The sequence below is a fragment of the Salmo salar genome, chromosome 03 (assembly GCF_965601325.2).
Source record: "Salmo salar chromosome 03, fSalSal1, whole genome shotgun sequence".
Lineage (NCBI taxonomy): Eukaryota > Metazoa > Chordata > Actinopteri > Salmoniformes > Salmonidae > Salmo > Salmo salar.
The window spans coordinates 67919096-67939951 of record NC_138293.1 but is presented as its reverse complement, the minus strand read 5'-3'; the positions used below and the strand labels follow the sequence as shown (position 1 = coordinate 67939951).

Here is a 20856-nt window from a genome sequence, read left to right as displayed (position 1 = left end):
CCAACGCACGTGTAGGGTACAGTTTCAGATCTGTTTCACCTCTCTCTATACATGGAGTCCTGGACAAAGGAAAACTATTCTCAGCCTGAATTAATTGAGGTAAAAAATGTCAGAACTAAAGCCAGAGTCCAACTACAATATGAGTGACTAAGCATGCCATTCTATATGGAAGAATAGGCTCCTTTAATTGGTTGAGGTCATCTCCCTTGTATTTCTGATTATGTGGAGCAGCCCACAAATGCCCCTAGAAGCCCTCAATTTCTCATGACAGGTAGGCAGGCCTACTCTATTTAATTCATTAAGTGAGTGAATAGGGAACATGTGGCATTTCACCAAATAGATTTTTAGATGTCATTATGTGTAATTCTGACAATGTGCCATGGTTCTTTGTTATGTGGATACTTATTGTTTATTGAAGGCAAGACCTTAGAGCTTGGATACTGTCTGATATGACCTATTGAATGGACATGGTCATTGCATGTTTACCACATTCAAACATCTCATGTCCCACCTTCATTTACATTTCTATGATGCCCCCTGCTGACAATTTGAAGGCATAGCAAAGAAGAAAAATGGTTTGATACAACAGCAATTCATCCATCCCAGATGTTCCAGCTCAATAAAATGTTGAAATAATGCATTTTACAAAACAATGAGTTGAAGATGAATTCCTTTTCCCTGAGAAAGGAATATTTTGATACGAGTGTGAATGAAAGACTGATTGCTACGTCAACTACTAGAAAACCATGAACACCAAAGACATTAAAGAAACATGACAAACTGCAAACTTCGTTTTTTTTTTTCTTTTTATTTCCATGTTACTAGCTATTTAAAAATTAAAATTAAAATACTGGGAAGGAAACCTTGGCAACGGCAGCCTCGTTGACACACGGTGGACGGGTAAACAACGTGGATGCCTGTCACAACTTAACCCCACTGGCCGAGCCTCCAATCAGGCTACATTGTTATAAACACGAGGCTGGGATAGGGGCCTTTGGGCCATTTGGGAACCCTGCTCCCCATCTCAGTCTCAAACATGGCAAGATATCTTTAAGTACATTTTTTCCAAAAGTGAATACAAAGCATCCCATACAGAACTGAGATCGATCTCATCGCACACGGTTCAGTGGCACGCCATATGATATTGGCCAACGTGGTTAATTCATTTGGTTTTTCTTGTTTGAACATGGGAGGAATGCATTGAGTCGGGCGGAAGAGCAGATTTCACCTGCCAAAGTGTGTCAATGGTCGGTAGACAACAGGAGTGGGAGATGGAGAATGTAAGAAAAGAGCTGGATTTCAATGTGGTCCCAACGTGGAAGAGGTACTGTATTGTAGAATCAAAGACCATGAGGGACAAGGATGAAAGGGAAGAGGAAAACAGCCCAGCCTCTACTCTAAAATAACACATGCCCTTTATCTTCCAGACTTAAAACAATACACAGAAAAACAGAGCAAATTTAGTTCAGGTGGGACCATGCAGCAAGAGCTTATGGGTAAAAGCAGACAGTCATGTCTGTTTGGAAAAAAAGAAAGCATTTCATGAAAATATTTCAAGCTACTAGAACCAAATGGGTGTATACAACTTGTATTTTTTATGAAAGGACAATTTGAGGGAGGTATTTCAAGTCTATTTTATGTCAGATAAATAATGTTAAACACAATTTGAGTGTTTCCCCAGTTGAGGGAAAACAGCAATTTCAATAACCTACTGGGTGCATGTTTGTAAGATTGTGAGAGTTCACATTCATCCCATTCACACGCGTCACTATTGGCATCCTTTCAGTCAGCTGTTAAAAAAATAACCACGTGCTTTCAAGAAAGCTATTAAAATTAGTGTTCTTGTCAAAACAGTATTTCAATATTAGAAAAGGTCCTTTATCGCTTACCATAAATTTCTACTCTTGAAATTTACGAAAAATGACTAGAAAATAGATCAACCAATGAACAGAAATCAAGTGACTTTTCTCTGTGAAATGGAAGTGAGGAGCAGGCTTGATGGCAGGAGGAGAGAAGAAACAGAAGGGAAGGTAAGAGGTCAAGAAGAGGAGTGTGGGGAATGGTGGCAAATTGAGATTACTTTTGTTAGATTATCTTTAAAAATGAACTGGATATTTCCCTCTCGGTTGGGAACCCTTTTGTCCTGTTCAAAATGTTGGACACCTCTGATGGAGGTGGGGGGGGGGGGCACTGGCCTTGGTCTGATGTTGAAGGGAGGGGAAGAGAAAAGAACAAACCAAAACTGCCTTTGCCGTTGTGACCTCCCCCAACCAATTCCCCCTCCCACACCCCCTATCCGGACTGAACCTCCGGCTCAAGATGATAAAGTGGAGTCTTTCTGTGTTTGCTGTGCTTGTGGCCGCTGCACCGACTTCTGGCTCTCCACATCTCTAAAATGTTTCTCCACCTGCCGGGGACAAGACAAGTAACATTTTATCCTCAATCAACTTTCTGGTACTGCAATTCCTGTATTGCCTTCAAATGGTGAATGAATGGTGGGAAGGCATACTCACTATTTTGCGTACGTGACTTAAAGCGCTACCCTCTTTGCCTTTGCAGTTCTCCACCTGGTAAGGTGGGGATATGACCACGTCGTCCATCACCATGATGTTCTTCTCCTGCCATTTGCAGTCTTTGATGCTACAGAGAGATGGAGAATGTTTTTGAAAAAAAGCACCCAGTAGCTGTCTTTAGTCAGGGTACTGAGGTTAAAGGCTTCAGGTCACACATTTAGACAGATGACTCCATGCAGCAGGTATCGGATGGTGGACAGGTGCATATTGAACAGCAACAACGCTGAAGAAAATATACAAACAAATTAAACAAAAAAACATTACAGAATTAAGAGCTTACATTAGAAATTGGTCAATCAGTGTTGGTACTGGAAGACTTACGGTCATAGGTCACTCACTGTAGTCTAGGCCAAATCAGGGATCAACACTACAATCCCATTACAACCAAGAGGTATAATGGAATGCATACTATTTGATAGGGTTTATAACAAAACATTACTGAATCAAAGACTGGCATTCAAACAGGTCAACTAATCAGTGAAGGCAACTTCAACACCCAACGAGACTATTTAAATGCATTGGGAAGAACGTTTTCTTTAAAACAGCCTTTCCTGACCATTGGGGACCGTCATAGTAAGTAAATAACTGATGTTTCTATATTTGGATGAAGCAGAGCCCCAGTAATAGAGACAAGAGACGATACTCACGTTTTATGTATAGTCTGGAATAGCTGTTGGCCCTCCACAGAGACTCCAGCACTAATTGCATATGCTTGGGATAACTTGTCTTCCTTTTCCGACCGTGCTCTGTTGGCAAGCTGCAGGCGTGTTGGAAAAGGAGAACCAAAACGTTAGAGCTGTTCAAAACAACCAACATTCTCAACTGAGAACCCCAAAAGCCCTTGGAAGTTAAAGTATGTAAAAAGAAAAAATTATATTTGGCATTGAAAGGAACTTTAAGGAATTTCCACCCGTTAGCAATACAAATAAATATTAGAAACTGCTTACTGATAATTTTAGTCAAATGTGGAACAGGGGGGTTTTGTTTGATGCCGACCAAAGTTGAATGATATGGTGATGGAACATTTCAGGATTTTTTTGGGGCAAGACAATGGCCATTCATTCTTTAAATACGCATACAATCCATTCAGGTTAAACATATGGTTCCAATCAACATGTGAAAGCACCCAAAATTATACAATTCATTGACTCCATGTTGGGACAGGGATTCCCAATTCCAGTCCTGAAAACCAATGGGTGTGCAAGTTTTTGTTCCAGCCCAGCATAAAACACACCCGATTCAACTAGAATAATCAGCTTGCCTAAACTAATGACAGTCTAGTCTGACTGAACCACAATTAGCTGAATCAAGTGAGTTAGTGCAGGACTTTTTGATAAAGCTTATGACAAAAAGACCAGATGTCCGATGATTCTTCACTACTTGGTATGCTGAAGGAGATGTGTCAAGGAACATGTGAGGAGGGGTGATTGGCCGGTCTTACCTTGCTGACATTCAGAGATGCTAGTGGAGGAGGAGTTTCAGTGCGGTCATTAATGATGTCCACTTCAGACACGTAGGCTAAGTTAATCAGGACCACGTCGCTGACGTTAGCCTTTCCACTGGAGGGGGCGCATTCTGAAAGGGCAGTGGGTCAAGGCAAATAGGCTGTACTACACATTCAGAATGGAGGTCAAATTAGCAGCAGTTAGCATTAGACTAAATATACATGCAGGACTTGTATGTGAGGGAAACAATGGATCAGCTGGAATCATAATTCAAGCACTTCTTCCACAAACATTAGGCTATGCCAGACCTGAGGAAAATCACCAACATTTTTATGTTATTGAGCTTAAGGAGAAGTCATAACACACATTCTAAATGGCATACTGCAGCTAGTCACAATAGTGCAATTTAGTTGCTCAATAGTGAACCACTGACCAAATAGGCTTAATAAGTGAGCACAACATATTCTACTTTAGTAGAACACAAAATCCAAGCACAGCACCAATCCAACTTTGCCAGGTGCTGGAGATCCCCCTGATGGAACAACTTCCTCTTTTTCACCCCCGCACCCCCTCTATTCTGCCATTAAAGTTCAACAGCCTCCTCACAACAGAACATCCTGGGATCACGCTTCCCCATAACCTAGGAAACAGGTCCAGGGTTCACCACTGCAGTCCTGGAACAGCCTCTTGCCCAAGAAACAATGCAGACTGTTACAACCCATAACAGAAGTCCTAAACATCGGCTAAGCTCAGGACTTACCAGTCAAACAAACCAACAGCAATTAAACAAAATTAATAGCCCACTCAGAACTTCTCAAAGGAGATGTTAAGGAGCAAGCATTTCACAGTTAGTCTACACCTGTTGTTTACTAAGCATGTGACAAATACAACATTTGATTTGAAGACGGCATGAGGCGTATGCACTCCACCAGCAGATCACCTTTCAACTCTGCTAACTTAAGTGAGGGGACAAAGAGTCCAATGCATTGTTTGTAAGGGAGGAGGCTGGGTACAAACAAGCACAATTCATCATGTGGATATCAGAAATACTGTGGAGCGAAAGAGAGCAAATAGCCTACTAGGCAGAAAATAAAATAAATTGGCATACTTAGCACAACTGCCAAGAGTAGCCTTCACGAACACCCAACTGTGTTAAAGAAAGCTCAAAGGATACTATCTAGTAGCAGCCTGCTCACTGCCCTTGAGACACGGTTTATAGTCTGGTGACAGACCAAATTCACAGACTCAGTCTGTGACCTCACAACAACCGAAGGCAGCACAGAACTTGCCCTTCAACTGATTTCCCGAAAAGACCCTCAAACCTGAGCCAAGCTAATTATTTTCCTAATAAAAACCAGGTTGGATATGAGTAAAAGTTTGGGAAGAAGGCCTGTCTTTACTATGGTCAAAAAAGTTTTCCCATTACAAGGCAGACAGAGGTAAAGTGCTCAGAGCTGAACTCATTCAAGTTTACAATCCTTCATTTTACAGCTGCTGCACTTCCTCCATAACAGTAATAGAGGGCTGTGGATTTCCTGTCTGACAGCATGACCTTTCAGTGACTCACCAGCCTCAAGGGAAACAACCTAACATGCCATGAGGGTATGACTGACTGGATCTAGAAGCTTTATTTACCCCCGGTTCTATACAATGCTATTGTGTCACCCTGAAAACATGTCACACAGTGTGCTTCCATAAGCAAAATACATCAAGTTAATAGGCCTACATGATACACATCTTGAAGAGTGACTTGTCCCCTGTGACCTAGCATTGGGAAAATACCCTCTATGCATCTCACAACACCCACAAAAAAAGTTGACTAGATTTAACAACCTTAACATTGTAGATCTGTACTTTAAAAAAAAACGAGGGCTAGTCATCAACTGACATTGATAAAATGCCTCTAACTTAACAAGATCAAATGAGCAAAGTCTGAGGCAGTACTACCTTCCAGCCAGGTAATAGAGACCTGTTTGACATCCACCAGACCGTGAAGGTATGGAATGCACATTGTTGAAATCCACAATGCTGATGCAGTGTGATAACAGCTGACAGACAGACATCACATTCCTTCCCCTGGCTGTGGTTGCAGTTGTTTCACTATCACAGGGTGGTCTGACTCTGGGCCTTTCTGTCCTATACTAGGCAGAGGTGGAAGATTGGCCCGCACAACCACGCAAACAGAATTCTTAGTGCTCTGCAATGTATGTCTGTGTGAGCAAATAGTTCAAATCAAATGGCTTCCTTAGAGTTCTGCAGCATATCAAATCTTGCACTTTTCATGACTGCCCATTTCTCTAAGCAGTGCTCTGTGCAGGCCTGAAAAGGAATTTGTGTGTATAATACCTCAACTTCACCCAACCTATACTGTATAGGTCTTCTCCAAATGTTGCCTGTAAGAAATCCACCTGGCCTTATCCTATCAACATCCCTCATGTCGTGAAATACAATTCTGCACATTCACATAACATATTTCACAGCAACTAGGTAACGTTGGCCGTCTTCCAATATAGCTACAACTAAGAACTTGCATATAGTTAATGTATTTCTCAAGTCCGCTACAAAACACTTGACAGGGGTCAAAGTACTTAGGTAGACAGTTACTAGCTAACGTTAGCTAACCCTAGAACTTGACAGTCACTCCTTTCTAAACTGTCACCAGAGAATCATTGGCGTGTCAGTTTCGACAACGTAAGCTAACTACATCATTGCATGACTAACCATCAATAATGTTCTTTAAATAAGCATTGTTTTAAAGCATAATACAATTCTAAGCGTGGTCTGCGAGTTAGCCCTTTTTCTAGCTGCATGCTAACTGTTACTAAGAATTTGCCAGGCATAACGCCCCTTGGAGTTGCCAGATAGTGATCCATACAAGGACTGACTGTATTAACGCTGACCACAATAGCTTGGGTTAACAAGTTAGCTAGCATTATGGCACAATACCATGCCAACTTCGATAGCTAGCTGGCTAACAACAAACATTAACTCAAGATCATGCCGATTCTAAACTTAACATACCTGGCTTGAAATAGAAAGTAACAAGGTTTAAAGTAACTGAACGGAACAGCATTTAAATCGTATAGTTAGCTACGTTTTGATCACGAGTAAGCCAGTTAGCTCCCTAGCTAGTCTCCTGACTACGCTTGCGCGGATCTCAATTTGGCAAGCGCGACCAGTTACCCCCAGGCCCCTTGCAGCCTGGAAGACCACCGATTTAGTGACAACGGAAAATGGTAAAAAGGATACTCAAAGTCAACATCTTGGACTGATAGTCAAAGGCAACGACCTCTCCTTGCAATTGCTGCCCCAAGCAGGTGAGGCAGGAGACATGGCTCCCGACACTGAAATACTCCCCCGGTCCAGGAGCCGCCATCTTCTCCGCCAGGAAACGGGAGCGCCAGATTTACGTAAATGTACGCGGTGGCGTCACTGACTATCGATAGGGAATGTTGATAAGCGTGTCAGATTGATCACACTTCCCTGGGCGGTCCAATTCTCCACCTCATTTTTTATTTTATTTATTTCACCTTTATTTAACCAGGTAGGCAAGTTGAGAACAAGTTCTCATTTACAATTGCGACCTGGCCAAGATAAAGCAAAGCAGTTCGACAATATACAAAAACACAGAGTTACACATGGAGTAAAACAACATACAATCAATGATACAGTAGACAAAAATAAGACTATATACAATGTGAGCAAATGATGTGAGATAAGGGAGGTAAAGGCAAAAAAAGGCCATGGTGGCAAAGTAAATAAAGTATAGCAAGTAAAACACTGGAATGGTAGAATTATAATTTGAAGAAAGTTCAAAGTTAAAATAAATAATATGGTGCAAAGGAGCAAAATAATAAATAAAATAAATAAATACAGTAGGGGAAGAGGTAGTAGTTTGGGCTAAATTATAGATGGGCTATGTACAGGTGCAGTGATCTGGGAGCTGCTCTGATAGCTGGTGCTTAAAGCTAGTGAGGGAGATAAGTGTTTCCAGTTTCAGAGATTTTTGTAGTTCGTTCCAGTCATTGGCAGCAGAGAACTGGAAGGAGAGTCGACCAAAGGAGGAGTTGGCTTTAGGGGTGACCAGAGAGATATACCTGCTGGAGCGCGTGCTACAGGTGGGTGCTGCTATGGTGACCAGTGAGCGGAGATAAGAGGGGACTTTACCTAGCAGGGTCTTGTAGATGACCTGGAGCCAGGCGGGTTGATATTGGTGAACCGATCTGGACCCTTAATTGTCCTGATCTAGTAATATTTTAGAAGTCCTTCTCGCCACAATAAGTCATATGCTTTTTCCATGTCAAAGAAAATAATGTCCGACTTGCTAACTGGTTGAATTCGCCACATGTATTACTGCAACCAGTTACCAAGTCCGACATTTCCAAGTTCGACTACTAGGCACACTAGCACATGAACGGCGGCAATAGTACCTCTCAAGATGTTGCAATATTGGTGAGTAGGTCTATGCATAAAAAACATTTAGTTAATTCACTCACACTGTTTGGAGACTGAATTTGAGGGTTGCTTTGACCATACTTAAACATCCCTCATCACAAGCACCAGAGTAAAACATCCATGCACTTGGCATGTCACGTTCATCTTATTTTTCCACCATAAATGTATATGTGGAGTGGACAGTCCTAAATATATACTTTTGACTTGCCTGTTACAAGCTTGAAGTCTCATTTCATGATGCTAGTATAGAAATAATCTGACTAGTCTGATTCTGACCAGGGCCTGATTACCCACTGGGCACTTGTCCTGGGGACCCACCATATAGCATATAAAACATGTCATAAGCCATGACAAAATGTGTACAATTGCAGGAAATTCACTTTAAGACTGCAAACTGAGATAAAAAAAAATATATACACTTTAAAATAACCACTCATCCACGTTAATATTCAAAGCCATGTATGTTATCCCACAACCAACACTGTAAATTAAAGATTTTTACTCCTTTGTATTGGAGCAGTGAATCGCTTTATTGAGTTCCAGACAATTAACAGGCCCCAAAAAATAAAAATAAAAAAAAAATACTCAAATAGGATGTCACAACATTACAATGAGTAATAAAAAAGGGCTTTTTTAAAATTTACACAACCTGAAATAAAACAGTAATCAGACTCAACATTCCCTTTAAGATCCTTGCTAACCCACAAGGTGGCGCTGTGCACAATGCAAAAAAAAATTTCAAAGGGACAGCGATTTTCATCAATAATAGTCACAGTAATAGATTGCTCAAATAGCGTGTATTGCACATGTGTACACATATATGCACTTATACACGTGAGTAGCAAATAGTATAAACAGATTTGTATTGTCGCAACAGGAAAGCATTTGAAAGAATACATGACATTAAGGAATGTGCTTTGATCAATTCAAAACGTCTGCATTAGTTATGACCAGAAGAGAGAAAGAATATATTTAAAATATAAGGTAAAAGACAGTCACATATTCAAACATCCAACCACAGAAAGTGGAGATAGAAACACCAGCGCAGTGGAAGGACACAATGTAAGAGACACACCTCTTTCCGAAGTGAAAAAATATACAATTACTCTTTGAACCTTGACGATCATAGGTCACTACATATACACAACGTATGAAATATCAATAAATATACATTATTTACTGAATAGCAAAATAGTGTGGCAGGAACAATAAAGCTATCTTCAATGGTGGATAAGTCGATATAATTTACAGACTTGGACGTCTTCCAGTATCTGTTTAGACAGAAGGAACACATTTGCATGGTTGCCATTTGTAGTAGTTGTTTTGTCTAAGGCAACACACAAAAAACATTCCTCTATTCTGAGTAGACTTTCTTGATTTGAGTGTTGTTTTTTTTGCTGCCCCTCCAACATACCCACAGGAAAAAAGCCCTGACCTACAAAACACACGTCAATTACCCTTTCTTTAATTGAACTATGTCATATGCCATCTCACCCACGGGACAGCCCAATAACCCTTATATATGCCATACCAGGTGGAGGTACAAAACTATGCACCAAATCTCAAAATGGTCAATGATCTACATGAAAACATGACAAAACAAGGTCACAGCAGTCCCATGTACAGCAGTCCCCCCCCCCCCCCCCCACACACACCATAGCCACATGTAAAAGGAAGTAGGAACCGCTGTGTATATTACATGTGAGTACAGTGGCATCCACCAACAATTTTGCAAGTGAAAAGTGTTTCAATTCCTACCCCGGTGAAATGATTGTGACAACACCGTGATTAGAGTTCAGTCAAATGGCGAATGCCTGTTTTTTCTGTGACATCAGGTCACGTGCTCAGCCTGGGAAGTAGTACCACTGGAAACCAACACCGAAAGAGCATACCATGGTCGGCATGACAATAGGAGCTATGAGGGGACTGTATGACCTTAAAGGGGTAGTTCACTCACAATTCAAAGTTTCAGACATTTTCAGACCTCGAAGGTGCTCTAATGTCAACATGATTCCAAGTCCCACACCATTGGTTAAGTAGATCCAGCTATACCGTGCATTCGGAAAGTATTCAGACACCTTTTGTTACATGACAGCCTTATTCTAAAATTGATTAAATAGTTTCCCCCCCTCAATCTACACACAATACCCCATAATGACTAAGCAAAAACATGTTCTTAGATAATACATTTTTTAAAATGTAAATATCACATTTACATAAGTATTCAGACCCTTTACTCTTTATTGAAGCAACTTTGGCAGCAAATACAGTCTTGAGTATGATGCTACAAGCTTGGCTCACCTGTATTTGGGGAGTTTCTCCCATTCTTCTCTGCAGAGCCTCAAGCTCTGACAGGTTGGATGGGGAGCATCGCTGCACAGCTATTTTCAGGTCTTTCCAGATGTTCGATCGGACTCAAATCCATGCTCTGGCTGGGCCCCTCAAGGACATTCAGAGACTTGTCCCGAAGCCACTCCTGCGTTGTCTTGGCTGTGTGCTTAGGGTCGTTGTCCTGTTGGAAGGTGAACCTTCACCCCAGTCTGAGGTCCAGAGCGCTCTGGAGCAGGTTTTCATCAAGGATCTCTGTACTTTGTTCCGTTCATCTTTCCCTTGATCCTGGCTAGTCTCCCAGTCCCTGCCACTAAAAAACATCCCCATAGCATGATGCCGCCACCACCACGCTTCACCATAGGGATGGTGCCAGGATTCCTCCAGATGTGACGCTTGGCAATCAAGCCAAAGAATTCAATCTTGGTTTCATCAGACCAGAATCAAATTTCTCAGGGTCTGAGTCTTTAGGTGCCTTTTGACAAACTCCAAGCGGGCTGTCATTTGCCTTTTACTGAGGAGTGGCTTCCGTCTGGCCACTACCATAAAGGCCTGATTGGTGGAGTGCTGCAGAGATGGTTGTCCTTCGGGAAGGTTCTCCCATCTCCACAGAGGAACTTTGGAACCATCGGGTTCTTGGTCACCTCCCTGACCAAGGCCCTTCTCCCCCAATTGCTCAGTTTGGCCGGGCGGCAAGCTCTAGAATGAATATTGGTGGTTCCAAACTTCTTCCATTTAAGAATGATGGAGACCACTGTGTTCTTGGGGACCTTTAATGCTGCAGACATTTTTTGGTACCCTTCCCCAGATCTGTACCGACACAATCCTGTCTCTGAGCTCTACGGACAATTCCTTCGACCTCATGGCTTGATTTTTGCTCTGACATGCACTGTCAAGTGTGGGACCTTTTATAGACAGAAGTGTGCCTTTCCGAATCATGTCCAATCAATTGAATTTACCACAGGTGTACTCCAATCAAGTTGTAGAAACATCTCAAGGACAATCAATGGAAACAGGATTCACCTGAGCTCAATTTCGAGTCTCATAGCAAAATGTCTGAATACTTATGTAAATAAGGTGTTTGTTTTTATTTTAGATACATTTGCAAAAATTCTAAAAAACTGTTTTTGCATTATGGGGTGTTGTGTGTAGATTGGTGAGAATTTGTTATTAAATACATTTTAGAATAAGGCTGTAACGTAACAAAATCTGGAAAAAGTCAAGGGGTCTGAATACTTCCCGAATGCACTGTATGCTCCAATCCCAAATGAATGGGAAAGTTGGACACTGGCACTATTTAAAATGGTGAAATCAAATAATCTTTCCCATTTATTTGGGATTCAAGCATGTCTGATTTCACCATTTTAGATAGTGCCAGTGTCCAACTTTCCCATTCATTTGGGATTGGAGCATAAAGCTTGATCTACTTGAGATGGACATGTAGGAATATAGACTTCAAATGACAGGGCTGAAAACCTCTAAAACTTTAATTTTGGATTGAACTAAGCTAGCCCTTTGTGTTTCATATGAAGAAGGGTAACTAGTGAGGAAGTTAGGCGTTGACACCCCTTTAACGTTTATGAAAACATCGTCACTGTATAGTTATTACAGTATGTAGATAAGTTCAATATACAGTTGTGTGACAAAGGGACAAAAGTACCTTACGATGGTGAGTGGACCGGTAGAGAATTGAATATATGATTAGAGGGAACAACTCTACAGTAATAACCTATTCCGTAATGATAGTTTTTTACCTCAATAAAGAGGACAAATGAGATGCAGAAGACTTGGTCAGTGTTTTGTTACATTGCTTGAAATAAAACAAAATGATCAATGTAGACAAGCACTCTGCACCACACATTATCTTCTGAGAGTATGCTGGTTAAAGTGATTCTCCAGTACTTTTGTATACTTTTTAGCCGGAAGTTCTGAAAGTTGTGCTCACGAGCAAAAAGTGGGCCCCAACAATTGTGTATTACGTGACATATGTGCACCGTGTCATAGATCTCTCTCTTTCTCTGCTGTAGATGTACCGTGTACATTTCGCTAGCTGGCGAGGGGCAGAAGCTCGTTGGTTTTACTCAAATTGCTAGAGGGCTGGCCCAGGTGGGGGAAAATTAGGAAAATGCCGCAGCACAGCATCCAAAAAAAGTGGCTTTTAAACTAGGGATTGCGTAGCTAATTGAGGTAAGACAGTAATTCTGCTCATAGATTATGCATGTATGAACTACACATCCAGCCCAAAGCGGGAGGTTTAAAAAAATACTTAGTAGTCACCAAAGTTCCAGAGCATATTTTTAAGGGAGTTGTCGGCTACCATTCTCTAGTAGATATACTTGGTTTGTATGAATTCCTCAAGCATGATGATTGTGCTAATTCCCACTGAAAATATATATATTTTCCAAAGTATTTAATTTGTTTAATTATATATGCGTCAAGTGTAAACACTTTTCATTGATTGAGAAATATAAATATTGATGGCAACAACGGAGGCCAGATAACACAGCACCTGGACACTAAGTCAAACAAAGGGTTTATGACAGCTGACAAGTGGGCAACAGTTTCGAGGGATTGGGGTATTGCAGTGTAAACATCTAAAGTGGTGCTTGCTCATGATTATTTGCCAAATGAGATCCACCCCCATATCACCATTTCGGTTGTCTCTTATTTTGTGTGGAAAAAACAAATGGCACTTAGAAAAAAGGACAAAACATTGATTGCAAAACTAACACGATGTGCTTAGGTGGCTTTAACATTACATTTTTTTTTTTTTTTTACTCTTCTCAAATATAATATTCATATCCAATTTGATTGGATTAACACTGTTATTGTCATTATTCATATACATCTTATATTTTATTTTTTACAAAATAAAACGTTTGTTTAAAAAAGTGACCAAGTTCAGTCCTTCCTCTCTAAATAAATGGAAAAACAATGAGTTCGTTATTGAACTGTCTCAGGTTGAGGGGTTTGCCAGAGCAGGACAGGATGCAGTATTTACAAGTGACAGGAAGTGACATAGTAAAAAGTTGGTCGTTGTAGCGTTCAAATTTCCTCACAATCATACCGTCAGCCGCATATGTACGGGTCGGAATTGATAAAGGACGCAAAAAAAAAACCTCAGTTGTTAAGGCCACACTGACCTTTGACCTAGAGTATTACACAAACCCAGAAAGAGAGGAAAGAGAGGACATAGGAGTAGAATCCCATCTCTGTGGAGATGGCTAAAATGGTGCATTCTCTGGAGGAAATTAAGGCATTTTGAAAGAAACAAGCAAACAAATATACAAACAAAACAGACATGAGAGTAACAAGTGTGTGGATTTGTCTTTCTGTCCTGTGTTCTGCTAAGTGGTGGTGTAGTTGGTGTTAACAGGGATATTGAATATAAAAGGCACCAAGTTCTTCTAAAAATGTCTTTCTCCAGTCTCATGACCACCACAAGTCTCCCAGTCGCAGCAGCAAGCGTGAGACAAAAAGTTTATAATCCAAGTATTATTCCACAAAATCCTTCCTCGTCCAATCCGTGGGCTTCCATTGCACCAAGCGGTAAATTTGATTGTGGTTATGTATTTGTGTCCTTTTTTGATAGTCCAAACAAAGTAGAAGGGTAAAAACCACCTCAAAATGCATTCTGTCCCATACAAAGTGGAGGGAGCTGAGACTTCCTGAAGAAAAAAGAAAAGGCTGTATTGGAGAGATATGTTGTCTCCTTCAGCCAGTAAGTCCCCCTTGGCAGGCTCCACAGCTCGACCTCCACTCCACAACCACAGCTGATATCGGATACAGTGAAAGGAATATACAGTGTGATATATATACACACACACACACACACACACACGCAAAATATACATATATGTTTGTGTGCTTCTTTGAACAGATTATTGAATAGACGCATGAGAATACCAAATGACAGACAAAATAGGAACAGAGGTACGCATGCTCTGAAAGGAAGAGCATTATTCATTGATACAACCCCATTGTTGTTCCTCTGTTGGGAACTTAGTGTGTCTAGTATAATGCAGGTGTGTTTGAGTATTTGTGGCTGTTGAAATATTTTTGCTGCTTGTTGGCTTTTTCAGTTCTAATGTTCCTGAAAAGTATAAAGTATGACAAGAAATGTACAAAGCTTCTCGGGCCCCAGAGCCGAGGCACCCTCCTGGATCCACTGCCTTCTGCTTACAAAAAAGATTGAAAGAAAAAAGCAAGACACACAGGCTTCTCAAAAGGTCCCGCCTCTTCCTGCTTCTCCACCAATCACGCATATCCGCCGCTGCCCCCTTTAGGTCAGTGTGTGTGTGTGTTCCGCCTCTCCTCTCCCACACACACTAACAAACTCACCTCAGTGAGTTGGAAAGGGAGGCTAGTACAAGTCCATCAATCCTCAGAAAATGGAAAGAGGTGAGGCGAGGGCTGGAAAGAGGAGAGGATGACAGGAGAAGGCTAGTGCCAAAGGACGTGGAGACAAAGGTGTTGCGCTGTCGTGACAACTCTCTGTTTCCTCCTACAAGACAGGCTCCTCTTCCATTGGCTCTTCTGTAGACCTGCAGGTACACCAAATAGGAAACAGCACGACATGGACATTAGCCTCTTAGTCATGCCAAAATAAAAGCCCCTACCAATGAAGGTCGGGCAAAACGTATATGATAAGTCTACACCTTAACAAGTCTCAGTGGAACTTCAGGCCCACAGCCTTGTGAATGAATCTGATGTCTTAAAAACAGCCATTCCAAAACCACATAAAATCCCCAAGAGTGAATGGTGCAGGTGTTTACCTGCTGGTTTCCGTGGAGACGGTGGAAGCGGCGGCCTGCTCAGTATCCACGGTAAGCGATGCCATGGCAGTGACCGTGTCGGCCTCTTCCTTCTCTCTCCGCTGGGCATCCATTAAGGACTGGCCCACCGTGGGAGCCAACCTTTGGAGAGAGCTCCAGTGTTTACCTGCAGGGAGAGAAAGAGTCGTGTCAGTTTTAAGGGTGACGTGATACACATGACGCAAACACAACTAAGTGCATATGTGCAGGTAAAACACAATGATGATTTTGATTTTAGCGAACAAACTCACTCTGTATCTCAATGACCCTCTCCAGAGAGGCAGCAGCTTTTGGACAGGGCTTCTGTTGTAGGACAGCCTGTGGAAGGGGGTCCAACTGACAGAGAGAGACAGTGTGAGAGAGAGAGATTGGGATGTAAAAACAAAGAATTTCCTCTATGAACAATTACATCCATCTCTACCAAATGATATGTAGTGTATGTGACATCACGCCACTTTCCCCTCCTATAGCAGATGTCATACCTCATCGCCGAGCAGGGCCGCCACACAGGACTCGGAGGCGTCACAGATGGCCGTGAGGTCGTGACCTCCTTCCAGCGCCAGGACCACACGCCCCCCCGCCAGCTTCATCAGCTGCTTGGTGAGGTGGCCGAAACCTGAGGATGGTTCAACACTGTACTGACCCTGTACTGAGTATAATCTTCTGAGTAAATTGATGTAAATAGGAGATGTCTGCGCGGGAATTTTAGTTTTGTGCAGGTTTATGAAGTAAAGGCCCCATATGATAGGAAATAATTGAGGTACTTCAATATTCCTACAGAGTCTCTTGGCTTTTCTTCTAGTGGTTAAGTACTATTCTTCCAGCAGGGGGTAGAAGTGTATATACAATTAGCTAGAGGACCCTCCTATAAAAGCACACACTATGGAAAAGGTTGGCAGAAAAACTGACACGTAAAGACGGAGTAATGTTCAACTTACATTTAGCGGTGACGTTGTATCCTCCCAGAGGGGACTGGTGGCCCTCCACGGCATCAAACCCAGCAGACACTAGGACCACGTCAGGGGAGAACTCATTGGCTATGGGCATCACCACCGTCCTGTATAACAGACAAGATGGAAAACAACATTTTCATTTCATACGTTTCCAGATCATCTGCAAGAACTAAGCAGTGTGGAAATTGCTAAATAAGCAGAGCCTGTTCATATGAATGAAAGATCAGTGCCAATGTTTCTGCTCGTTCAGCTAATGACCAACAACAGACTTCACCTGAAGGCAGTCAGGTACTCCACATCACCCATGGGCGGTTCTACGCCCCCTGTCCAAGCGATGTTTGTGTTGAAGCCAACACCAGGTCCAACCCCCACCTCTTCAGGAGCCCCACTGCCGGGGAAGAAGTTTCCATCGTCGTAGCGATGCATGGAAATGTAAAGTACGTTGGGGTCGTTGTAAAAAGCCTGCTGTGTCCCGTTACCATGGTGAATATCCTGGACAGAATGGATATGTGAACAATAATACATGACCAGCATTGATCACATAACGTATGGTATATGTTTTGGTATCATGACAACATTAGCACATACAGGGCCTCGCTAACAACATACGACCCACTCACCCAGTCCACGATGAGGATCTTGCTCACTCCTAGTTTCTGCTGTAGCAGCTTGGCTGTGATGGCCACTGAGTTGAAGAAGCAGAAGCCCCTGCAGACAGACACAAAAGACATCCATTTTTCTTTTATCAGCAGAAACAGGGAGATTGTTTAAGGCCACTGCCCAGTAGCTACTCAAAATGGACGCTTGTACCAATTATTGTATCAACCATCGCACACGCCATTTCTCTATGGAACTTCAACCAACTCCCTTGAAGCCCCCTAGCCACTCCCCTGCCCTGGCTCTACCCATGATTCCCTGGGTGTACTCACATGGCAGTGGATTCCTCAGCATGATGGCCTGGTGGACGCACCACGGCAAAACCGTTCTGAAATGGAGAGGAGTGAGAGAGAAAGAAACCGTTCATGAGAAAATGTTGAGTAGGCCTATCCAACAAAATCAAGTGACTAAGTGCTTATTGATCAGGGTACTACTGTGTCCACCCATGAACGAACCCACAGGGTATATTACATATTGCTCATTTTAAATTAAGGTGTAAGGTTTCCCCTGACAACTTTCAATCAAACAGTAGTGGAACGGAGAGAGGCTGGTAATGTTACCTTCAGTTCCCCGGCGGCCACTTTGAAAGCCAGCTCGATGACGCAGCCAACAGCCATTCGGACAGCGCCAGAGGAGTGCATCTCGTTCCACACAGTGTCACTGTCCACCTGCAGAGGGCAATAGAGAACACAATCATCCCATCCTGCTACTGTTCTTTTAACACTGATAACATGATGACACTGCTGTAGGTGATGTAATGCTCAGCTTTGTGCTGCTTATGTTGAATAAATATCCTACAATTAAACTGCATGACATTTTCTGAAACTGTATTATCCAATCTCTACCTCTAACTAAAATGTAACTCCATTCTAAATGGATGGATGGATAGATGGATGACTCACCCCAATGCCTCCACAGGGCAACACAGCATACATCTTCTGACTGATTGGACCTTAAGGAGCCAATGGGGACAGGGAGCAAAGGTTAGGTTGTAGTTTAAACAAGTTAAACACTATTTAGCCATATTTCAACATTTTCATCACACACCTTTTAGCCTTCCTAGCAGAGTTCTTTTCCCAAGATGCTCGGGATACAGTGCATTCGGAAAGTATTCAGACCCCTAGATTTTTTCAAAATTTTGTTAAAGCCTTAATTCTAAAATTGGTTAAATGTTTTTTTTTGTTCTTTATCAAGCTACACGTAATACCCCATAACGACAAAGCAAAAACAGGTTTTTGGAATTAAAAAAAATACATATTTAAAAAAAAACAACACATATCACATTTACATAAGTATTCAAACCCTTTACTTAGTTGAAGCACCTTTCTCTCAAGCTCTGTCAGGTTGGATGGGGAGCATCACTGCACAGGCATTTTCAGGTCTCTCCAGAGATGTTCGATCGAGTTCAAGTCCGGGCTCTGGCTGGGCCCCTCAAGGACATTCAGAGACTTGTCCCAAAGCCACTGCTGCATTGTCTTGGCTGTGTGCTTAGGTTCATTGTCCTGTTGGAAGGTGAACCATCACCCCAGTCTGAGATCCTGAGCAGGTTGTCGTCAAGGATCTCTCTGTACTTCGCTCCATTCATCCTTCATAATGTGCCTTTTACTGAGGAGTGGCTTCAGTCTGGCCACTCTACCATAAAGGCCTGATTGGTGGAGTGCTGATTGGGCATGTGGAGTGCTGCAGAGATGGGAGAACCTTCCAGAAGGACAACCATCTCCACAGAGGAAATCTGGAGCTCTGTCAGAGTGACCATCGGGTTCTTGGTCACCACCTTGACCAAGGCCCTTCTCTACCGATTGCTCAGTTTGGCCGGGTGGCCAGCTCTAGGAAGAGTCTTGGTGGTTCCAAACTTCTTCCATTTAAGAATGATGGAGGCAACTGTGTTCTTGGGGACCTTCAATGCTGCAGATATTTTTTGGTACCCTTCCAAAGATGTGTGCCTCGACACAATCCTGTCTCTGAGCTCGACGGTCAATTCCATCGACCTCATGGCTTGGTTTTTACTCTGACATGCACTGTCAACTGTGGGACCTTATATAGACGGGTGTGCGCCTTTCCAAATCATGTCCAATCAATTGAATTTACCACAGATGGACTCCAATCAAGTTGTAGAAACATCAAGGATGATCAATGGAAACAGGATGCACCTGAGCTAAATTGAGTCTCATAGCAAAGGCTCTGAATAATTTCAAAAAACCTGTTTTCGCTTTGTCATTATGGAGTATTGTGTGTAGATTGATGAGGAAAAGCTTTTAAAATCCATTTTAGATTATGGCTGTAACATAGCATAATGTGGAATAAGTCAAAGGGGTCTGAATACTTCCCGAATGCACTGTATAATTGTTTTTTTTTACCATCGATGTCTGCAAGTCCTGTTCTGCTCAGCACCGCACATAGAAGTGTGTGTGTGTGTGTGTGTGTGTAGTCGACAGCTCAGTCACAGCAGTGCTGTTTTGAAGCTGATCCAGTCATCCCCCCCTCCCTCCTCTTCTATGAGACCCAGCCTAGCTATGAGTCACCCAGACGGGGGTGGACGGGTGTCTGGGGCCCTTTCCCCTCGACCAGCAGGTCTAAAAATACCCCCCCTGCGCCTGTCAGGGGAGCTAAGCCTTCAAACAATCCACCTGACTGCGTGTGAGTGTGTGGGTGGATGGAGGGGCAGTCACTACTTTCAAGGATGCTTGGGGCAAATATTGTTTCCACCATTCGAGCAAAATGGCTAGGGAAACAGACATGCATGCGTTCACACACACACACACACACACACACACACACGCACGCACACACACGCACACACACACACACACGAGGAGTAAAGACATGAAGAGATGAGGTTAGGCACCTAAGAGCTTCTTGCTGTCTAGTTTCTGTCTGTTGAGGGGACTGGTGCCGTACAGCAGGGTGTGGTATTCTGAATGCACAGTTTGGATCTCGTCCAACGTGGCCTTCCTCCCCCGAATCCTCTGTACACGGTAAAGGAAAACACAATACATCAATTTCATTCAGGGTTATGTTGTATTGCTAATTGGGAAGTGATTTTTAAAATGAACCTGAACTAATAATGGATAAAACTCATTCTCATCTCCACATATAGCTACCACTTGCTTGTTTAAGTTACTGAGAAGACATTCTCTTTGGAAATATGGAACGGAGCTGGTCGCTATTCTAGCTGTAGTGTGCAGGGAGCCCTCACCTCACAGCGGCCCAGCAGCCCAGTCTCCTGCAGCCGGGACCACACACTCTGGATGCGGCCGGCGTGTTCTGGGTGGATGTGGGTGTTCCCACACATACACTGGTGCTTCAGCATAAAGGTGTCATACACCAACCCTGAGAAGGAGATGATAGGAGAGGCAGAGAGAGAAAGTGTGCAAGAGAAAGATGGAAAGAAAAGGGATGGCGTGAGTGAGATGGAGAGAGAGAAAGATAAGGGAAAGAAAAAGAGAGAAAGAAGAAAAATGTAGCTTTTCAAGGCAGGGTAGGAAGAAGACCAAGCACAGGGCAACCTCTCTTCAACTTCTCTCTCAGAACAAAATGATGACCCCATTACCCAGCAGGTCAGAGCATACTAAGATCATCATCTCAAATGGATCTTTTCATGTTAGGACCTTTGGAGATGTTAATGATTCCA

The 20856-nt window shown here is 42.6% G+C and overlaps 2 protein-coding genes across 6 annotated transcripts in view; both read right to left on the bottom strand.

The window, feature by feature from the left end:
• Positions 1 to 788: 788 nt before the first annotated feature.
• Positions 789 to 7453, bottom strand: LOC106601251 (protein LSM12 homolog A). Of its 2 annotated transcripts, none has more exons than XM_045715131.2 (5): positions 7268 to 7453; positions 4015 to 4148; positions 3221 to 3330; positions 2514 to 2640; positions 789 to 2407 (listed from the first exon to the last, which is right to left on the bottom strand). In XM_045715131.2, the coding sequence occupies exons 1-5, from the start codon at positions 7392 to 7394 to the stop codon at positions 2315 to 2317; spliced, it is 591 nt and encodes a 196-aa protein (XP_045571087.1). In that variant the 5' UTR covers positions 7395 to 7453; the 3' UTR covers positions 789 to 2314. The 2 variants fall into 2 exon arrangements, with proteins under 2 accessions (XP_045571087.1, XP_045571088.1); XM_045715132.2 differs by lacking the exon at positions 7268 to 7453 and adding an exon at positions 7040 to 7135.
• A 1508-nt stretch (positions 7454 to 8961) lies between these two features.
• The window catches only part of LOC106601252 (histone deacetylase 5), an 85484-nt gene continuing 73589 nt past the window's right edge, over positions 8962 to 20856 (bottom strand). For all 4 annotated transcript variants that reach the window (XM_082973718.1, XM_082973717.1, XM_014193318.3 and 1 more), the window contains 12 exons: positions 20422 to 20555; positions 20071 to 20191; positions 18128 to 18177; positions 17786 to 17893; positions 17498 to 17553; positions 17189 to 17276; positions 16843 to 17060; positions 16554 to 16672; positions 16098 to 16231; positions 15867 to 15951; positions 15577 to 15742; positions 8962 to 15345 (listed from right to left, as the gene is read on the bottom strand). In XM_082973718.1, coding sequence (XP_082829844.1) covers positions 15306 to 15345; positions 15577 to 15742; positions 15867 to 15951; positions 16098 to 16231; positions 16554 to 16672; positions 16843 to 17060; positions 17189 to 17276; positions 17498 to 17553; positions 17786 to 17893; positions 18128 to 18177; positions 20071 to 20191; positions 20422 to 20555 — 1319 coding nt within the window. In that variant the 3' untranslated portion in view covers positions 8962 to 15305. The remainder of the gene's footprint in view (positions 15346 to 15576; positions 15743 to 15866; positions 15952 to 16097; positions 16232 to 16553; positions 16673 to 16842; positions 17061 to 17188; positions 17277 to 17497; positions 17554 to 17785; positions 17894 to 18127; positions 18178 to 20070; positions 20192 to 20421; positions 20556 to 20856) is intronic.